Genomic DNA, 8,292 nt, shown 5'->3' on the forward strand with positions numbered 1-8,292 from the left:
GCTATTGAGTACAAATCTACATCACTACTGGACTATTGAGTACAAATCTACATCACTACTGGACTATTGAGTACAAATCTACATCACTACTGGACTACTGAGAACAAAGCTACATCACTACTGGACTATTGAGTACAAATCTACATCACTACTGGACTATTGAGTACAAATGTACATCACTACTGGACTATTGAGTACAAATGTACATCACTACTGGACTATTGAGTACAAATGTACATCACTACTGGACTATTGAGAACAAAGCTACATCCCTACTTGGCTATTGAGTACAAATCTACATCACTACTGGACTATTGGGTACAAATCTACATCACTACTGGACTATTGAGAACAAAGCTACATCACTACTGGACTATTGAGTACAAATCTACATCACTACTGAACTATTGAGTACAAATCTACATCACTACTGGACTATTGAGTACAAATCTACATCACTACTGGACTATTGAGAACAAAGCTACATCACCACTGGACTATTGAGTACAAATCTACATCACTACTGGACTACTGAGCACAAATCTACATCACTACTGGACTATTGAGTACACATCTACATCACTACTGGACTATTGAGTACACATCTACATCACTACTGGACTATTGAGTACACATCTACATCACTACTGGACTATTGAGTACACATCTACATCACTACTGGACTATTGAGTACACATCTACATCACTACTGGACTATTGAGTACAAATCCACATCACTACTGGACTATTGAGTACAAATCTACATCACTACTGGACTATTGAGTACAAATCTACATCACTACTGGACTATTGAGTACACACAATGTTTACTGCTGGATTACGGTGAATATGCATAGCTCCATTAACACTGGGCTATCGAGAACATACATAGCTACATTAACACTGGGCTATCGAGTACATACATAGCTACATTAACACTGGGCTATCGAGTACATACATAGCTACATTGAAACTTGACTGTAGATAACTCACAATGCTACAACATTATTGTAAGTTCGGGTACATACATAGCTACATGATATTACAACTCGCAAGTGCTTCCAGTATATACTTAACACAATTAGTTACAATACTAGTGCGGTTACAAGATAATAGTGTAATATATTTAAATAAAGTAGGATTGGAAGAGTAATAAATAGGTAAATACTTATTTCTTAAATATATGTAACATGGGCAGACAAGCATAAAATGAAACTCATCTTCAATTTCCTGTAAATTACAAAATCTGCACTGCCTATTTCAGTACTCTATACCGCATCTTCTACCTACATTTACCATCAATGGCAACTCGCCAACTCTTAACAAACAAAACATATGTCTATAATGACGGCTTGTGATTTCACAGAGATACTTTTCAACTGTTAGCAATGACTTATATTCCTCATACATTGATAATTTACGTATTTCACAAACTTTACAATACCAGTCCTGTTGGTTACAGTCTTTTAACCTTTGAATAAATGCATTAATAAAGAGGGCCCCATTACCAACTTCCTGCGAAATCCACACGTGGCCAAATCCATAAATGAATAATTATCTTTTGACACAAGTTACCCATGTATTGCGATTAACTTCATCTAAAGATTTCTGCATTAAATAACATTGCTTAGGGTATCTATAACTGGGTAAAAATAACAATTTCAACCAATATTTAATACATCTCTTGTGATAATCAATAAATAATCCATATCTACCACATTCGCCAAGGGCAGCAACATTTGTAACATGACTTCCAATTCCAATAGTAAATTTACAAAATTTAATCTGAAATTTTTCAATTGCTACAATTTTTGAATAGCCCTATTTTTCTGAAGTGTAAAATAATACAGGCTTAATTTGACTGTCAAATATTTTAAAAAGTATATGTACGGGTATGTACTTCAAGCAATGGTATCGGGTACATACATAGCTACATGATATTACTACTCGACTATCGAGTACACTTATTGCAAACATTATTACTTGACAGCCAAGAACACTTGACAACATCTCTAACTGGCTGTCGAATACAGGCATCGTTATAAGACTACTGGACTACCATGTTTACCCAGAGTGCAATTTCACTGCCGAGTGCAAATATGCAAATTTCAACGGAGAGTAAAGTGTCTATACATGTTTATAATCACGTTCTTAAGCTCTTAAAGATAGGTGAAACTAAAAAAATATTTAACTAAATATCTCGCTCTGTAGTATTCTCGAGCTCCTCGTTTGTAGTATTCTTGATCCCTTCCTTTGTAATATTCTCGAGCTCTCCCTTTATAGTATTCTCGTTCTCTTCCTTTGTAGTTTTCTCGATCTCTTCCTTTGTAGTATTCTCGATCAGTTCCTTGGCAGCATTCTCAATCTCTTCCTTTGTAGTATTCTCGAGCTCTTCCTTTGAACTATTCTCGATCTCTCGCTTTGTAGTGTTCTCGATCTCTCGCTTTGTAGTGTTCTCGAGCTCTTGCTTCGAACTATTATCGATCTCTCGCTTTGTAGTATTCTCGATCTCTCGCTTTGTAGTATTCTCGATCTCTCGCTTTGAAGTATTCTCGATCAGTTCCTTTGCAGCATTCTCGATCTCTTCCTTTGTAGTATTCTCGAGCTCTTCCTTTGTAGTATTCTCGATCTCTCACTTTGTAGTGTTCTCGAGCTCTTGCTTTGAACTATTCTCGATCTCTCGCTTTGTAGTGTTCTCGATCTCTCGCTTTGAACTATTCTTGATCTCTCGCTTTGTAGTGTTCTCGAGCTCTTGCTTTGAACTATTCTCGATCTCTCGCTTTGTAGCATTCTCGATCTCTCGCTTTGTAGTATTCTTGATCTCTCGCTTTGTAGTGTTCTCGAGATCTTTCTTCGAACTATTCTCGATCTCTCGCTTGCTTCGTAGTATGTTCGATCAGTTCCTTTGCAGCATTCTCGATCTCTTCCTTTGTAGTATTCTTGATCTCTCGCTTTGTAGTGTTCTCGAGCTCTTCCTTTGAACTATTCTCGATCTCTTCCTTGGTAGTATTCTCGATCTCTCGCTTTGTAGTGTTCTCGAGCTCTTGCTTTGTAGTATTCTCGATCTCTTCCTTTGTAGTATTCTCGATCTCTCGCTTTATAGTCTTCTCGATCTCTCGCTTTGTGGTATTCTCGATCTCTTCCTTTGTAGTATTCTCGATCTCTTGCTTTGTAGTATTCTCGATCTCTTCCTTTGTAGTATTCTCGATCTCTTGCTTTGTAGTATTCTCGATCTCTTCCTTTGTAGTATTCTCAATCTCTCGCTTTGTAGTGTTCTCGATCTCTTGCTTTGTAGTATTCTCGATCTCTTCCTTTGTAGTATTCTCGATCTCTTGCTTTGTAGTATTCTCGATCTCTTCCTTTGTAGTATTCTCAATCTCTCACTTTGTTGTATTCCCGAGCTCTTCCTTTGTTGTATTCTCGATCTCTCGCTTTGTAGTATTCTCCATCTCTTCCTTTGTAGTATTCTCGATCTCTTCCTTTGTAGTATTCTCGATCTCTCGCTTTGTTGTATTCCCGAGCTCTTGCTTTGTTGTATTCTCGATCTCTCGCTTTGTAGTGTTCCCGAGCTCTTGCTTTGAAGTATTCTCAATCTCTCACTTTGCTGTATTCCCGAGCTCTTGCTTTGTTGTATTCTCGATCTCTCGCTTTGTAGTGTTCCCGAGCTCTTGCTTTGAAGTATTCTCAATCTCTCACTTTGTTGTATTCCCGAGCTCTTGCTTTGTTGTATTCTCGATCTCTCGCTTTGTAGTGTTCCCGATCTCTTGCTTTGAAGTATTCTCCATCTCTTCCTTTGTAGTATTCTCGATCTCTTCCTTTGTAGTAGTCTCGAGCTCTCGCTTTATTAAAGTATCTCTCTCTTGCGGTGTGGTATTCTTGATCTCCCTTTTACGACTTTAATCAATCTGTAAGTATAAGTTATGTGGTTACCCGTTCACGGTTCTCATTTACGAAATGGGCTCCAGACGTAAACAGTCACTTCCAGTATATACAGCTCGGAGTGTATGTCTTTTGTAACAGCAAAGGCGTTGATAAACTCTTGCCTATATTTTATTGAGAAGTACAATAAATACGTCCCCGGTCCTCTGTTGTAATTCAATACTGGAAAAGCAATACTGAAGCGAAGTTTCTAATCATTTGGTTCTGTCCCATTATGTCTGAGGAACTCGTCTAGCATTTCCAGGTCAACAAAAAACATTCACGTGAAAAATTTCGTCTGGGCGTTTAGATCGCTCTTCTGCAATCCACTTAACTGTGCCGCTAAGGAGGCGGTAGTTAGCGGCGCTATCGCATGAAACTATCACCACCCTTTTATCAACTTGACTAATGAGATAAAACGTCGCATCGCTCGCTATTCATCATTATTTGTTGGAGGAAAATGGCAAATGCGACAAACCTATTAAAGGTTAGCGCGGAAAGGCTCGCGTTGGTTATATTGGGGAAAGTGGCGGGAAATTGTGCGAAATTGAAGAAAACACGAGGGCCATTCCCATGATGCTTTGTCGTCTCACGGGAGCTTTAGGTTCAGAGGCAGCTAATAGCTAGCCATTAACGACAGCATCGCGAAGTGTTGGCTCGCCAAAATTAACAGTGTCAACCAAGTCAGCGCCAATCGTGGTCCGCGAGGCGAAACACTGGTCTTCATTAAGCGCGAGGAAGTCGTTACGGGCTTCGTTGCGCATGCGCGACGGCTGCTAATGACTTCTGGTGAGAGCAGACGATCATTATTCACCGAGCAAAGGTCGCTTATAGCATCACTTCATTTTGTTTGAATGCCTCTTTAAAAGCCCTCCAGTCGTCTGAGAGAGCAACGGCTTCCACGTATTGATGTTTTTCTCCGGCATTTGCTAACGCCAAGGAATCGTGCAGTAGGAAATCTAAAACGCCAATCAACCATGTGTTGCTCCGTGTATTGATGGCGGACGTTTCCTGTTCGGAAGCAGGGTACAGGGTGTTTAATGACTCTACGACTCGCAAATTGCGTTAAAAGCTCTCTGCAGAGCACTAAAAGACGCCAGCCCTTCCATAGCCGTCAGCGGGACAACATCAGCTGAAAGATCACTGACCAAAATTCTTGCAATTTCACCCCAGGGTATAAATCCCACAAAGGCTTCTAATGAAGATATTCTCCTTCAATCTACATCATTATTAATATTGCTTAATTGAGATCTTACACGGATTTGCCTGTCCTTTGAAACCGGGGCTTAAAGGAGGAGTATAAAATGTCGAGTGTCATAAGTTTCCGGTCCGGAAACTCTACATTTCATGGGAGAGTCCGGCTCTGTCCTTTTGTAATTTAATTTGGAATGAAATTGCATAAAAGAGAGATTGGTACTGGTCGCGACAGTCTCAGATGAATAACGCCCTATCTTGCAAGCAAGGTGTCCCTACTGCTTGACTCTTATTACCTTGGTCGTTAAATCAAACTCGCTCACAACCGATTTCATAAATGAATGCACAGATTATTCTTCTGATTTTCCTCAAAATATATTTATATTAAGTCACAAGGTTTAATAATTATATCGTTACAGTGTAACCTGGTTAATCTGGACTTACACAAAATACCTACAGTCAATGAAAAAAGAATATATTTTACTGTTAATCCTGAATTCTTTCTAAGCGATCGGTTATGACCCATCAAATATTTTTGATAGACGATATTTCCCTGAATTTCCAAAACAATTAATAAGGACATACTATCTTCCATTAATGTATCCCATATCCTGACCACTTAATGTCACACGGAAAGTCAATCTCTACACAATGAATGAATAGTTCATAGCTAGCATTTAATGCCAAGTAGTACAGTTTTTATTCCATTCAATGAGGACACTATCAATTTAAGTGTCTTTTCTCGTGTTGTTCTGTTGCCGTATCAGCTCTCTATATATTAACATAATACCTTTCACTGGCAAATATTTTTAACTTAAACGTGTAATTGTATGCGTATTTCTTCTGTGTATGGTTGAACTTTAAAATGTGTCTGGTGTTGTCCATGTTTTGCCTTGAAATTGAAGATTATTTGTGGATATTGAATAACGGAAATTTCAGAAGTCTCTGAAAAACGTAAACGCCATGACTTGTCTAAAACGCTCAATTGATAACAGTTGTAGAGAATGTGTGCTTGATACAAGCTTCCTCGTGGCAGACGGACACCGAGCACACACTGGTGGTGGAGGATATCGCCACGGTTAACACTGTCATCAGCTGCTGCAGGCTCAATCGCATACTACTCATCTCGCTGCGGAGTCGCAACCCCACCAGTAAACTGGTCATCCTATATTCTCCTATGTAGATCTATTATCAAGGTTATCGATCTCCTCCTGATCAATAATCGGCAATCGCTGCGATTCACATAGGTCAGTCAGTTACCGGACAGAAGTGAAAGTCTTCATATTTCCAGCATTAAATCAAAAATCGCGATGTGTCTGCCACGCTGCTTAATTGGTAACCTAAAACCAAGGCAGATCTAATTGCACGAGATCGAATCCATCTTTCACTGCGCTGGCGTGTGCTGCTTAGAAAAGTCTTCTAGTCTGCGAGTTGGTCCCGACTACCTTCACTTCCATCAAAGGAAGACAATGAATCTGAAATGTCTTTGATTAACAGTCGAGCTGGCGATTTTTTCTAATGAACATTCTATGAATAAACGACCAAGAGGGCTTATATTAAGAACCTTGTTTTGGAGTTAAAAGGCGTTTTCATTTTAAATGAAATACTGTTTTAATTGCAGGGAATTTTCGATGACATTTTGTGTGCTATGGTGGTGTCATGTTAAATTGATCTTCTATGCATATTGGAAAACATTTGGTTGTTTTGAGTATCTGTTGTAATTAACATCAGCCTGTGTATTGCACATCGTAATGCAATTACTTTAGCATCTTCATAATTAGTACCCGTTTGTCAGTCTGTCTGTCAGCAGTGACTGTTGTTGCTTTAAACTAACATCTGCATAGTATGGCAACATATGAGTACAACTGAACAAATACAACATCAAAACAAAACACGTAAATGATGCTATATGAATAATTCAAAGCAAATGGTACTCCCATCAATTAACACCCACCGAGAAATGCTATTTGCGTTTAAAGAAACAAATTATTTGGATGGACGAAAATTATAGTTTAATTTTTTTTAAACATAATCATAATCATGTTTAAAACTCGATCAAATATTTTCATTAAAACCCAACGGTAGTGACATTTGCAGGAATCGCTAATGGTCTATTAGAGAACAATTTAATCATTACGATTTCAGACTACTGCTTGTTTTAAGGCCAGACTAAATTCCATTTTGTCTGGGAAATTGGAAAGAGACGTGCAATTTTTATTTTTGACATGCGCAAAGAAACATGTGCTTTGTAATCGATATAGGAGGGGGGATTAACTCTTTTGCCGACACCCACGTTAATCATTGGGTTATTGATTCGAAATACGATGTCTTAAATTTATTTCAACTTTGTACTCATACTTTGTTTGAAGAGTCGATTGCTTTAAAAAATATATCTTTGCTTAACTGAAAGGTACACAAGCAGAAAATGTATTGACTATGTATAGGTGATTGGTGTAAATATTTTCATGTGTTAACATCAACAACATTTTAAATTGTTTTTGTACGACGAAGACGCTGGTTCGACCGCCACATACATACATCGGTGTGAAGAACATTTCTAGTGAAAAAAATCGGCGTAAAACCATACTCACTCACTCACCTGCATTTTTAAAAATAATTATTTTCTGTTTTGCAGCAGCAATTGTGCTGAGACTCTTCTATAGAACATATGCAACTCGATCGTTTACTGCTTGCAGGCTCAGCACAGTTGCCATCTGTTTGAAGATGTTTTTGTTTAAAATGCATTAATGCAAACATCGTATCCATGACAATTCAGAAAGGGGATAAATTTGATATACCTCTCTGTACACTCGACATTTAGCCACAAGTTGGTGAAACATCTTAATTCGGCGACATCGACGATGCAGATTTGTCAAGATTCAAAATATATGGAAATGGGGACAACGATAGCTCAGGTTATGTCCTACTACATTCACCACGTGGCCAGCCAGCCAATACCTCATCAGCTACTATGTGTACCGCAGTTTTACACAACCATTCGTTACATCTGCAAGTTGTTCCTTATCACTATGCATTACTTTATGACGCCCGGTGCAATTCAGCACGGATGCCGCTGGTGGGGCAGGATACACTCACCTTTTCGCTAACATCTGGTATCATCACTATTTGATAATGATTCATAAACACATGCTCATGATATAGTCGGAATCGAACAATCGA

General features: G+C 38.6%; 1 protein-coding gene across 1 annotated transcript; it reads right to left on the reverse strand.

Annotated features, from left to right (window-relative positions):
- Window positions 1-2,191: 2,191 nt before the first annotated feature.
- Window positions 2,192-7,717, reverse strand: LOC139451808 (proteoglycan 4-like). Its single transcript, XM_071233110.1, has 3 exons — window positions 7,712-7,717; window positions 2,877-3,359; window positions 2,192-2,611 (listed from the first exon to the last, which is right to left on the reverse strand). Exons 1-3 carry the CDS (start codon window positions 7,715-7,717, stop codon window positions 2,192-2,194), a joined length of 909 nt encoding a protein of 302 aa, XP_071089211.1.
- Window positions 7,718-8,292: the final 575 nt, after the last annotated feature.

The sequence above is a fragment of the Haliotis cracherodii genome, unplaced genomic scaffold (assembly GCF_022045235.1).
Source record: "Haliotis cracherodii isolate W230 unplaced genomic scaffold, xgHalCrac1.p SCAF_9, whole genome shotgun sequence".
Classification (NCBI taxonomy): domain Eukaryota; kingdom Metazoa; phylum Mollusca; class Gastropoda; order Lepetellida; family Haliotidae; genus Haliotis; species Haliotis cracherodii.

Excerpts from the sequence above, each read along its gene's own strand:
- LOC139451808 (XM_071233110.1), bottom strand. Across the intron at positions 2,612-2,876 it reads TCGAACATACTACGAAGCAA|GAAGAGCTCGAGAATACTAC; the intron begins GCGAGAGATCGA and ends AATACTACAAAG.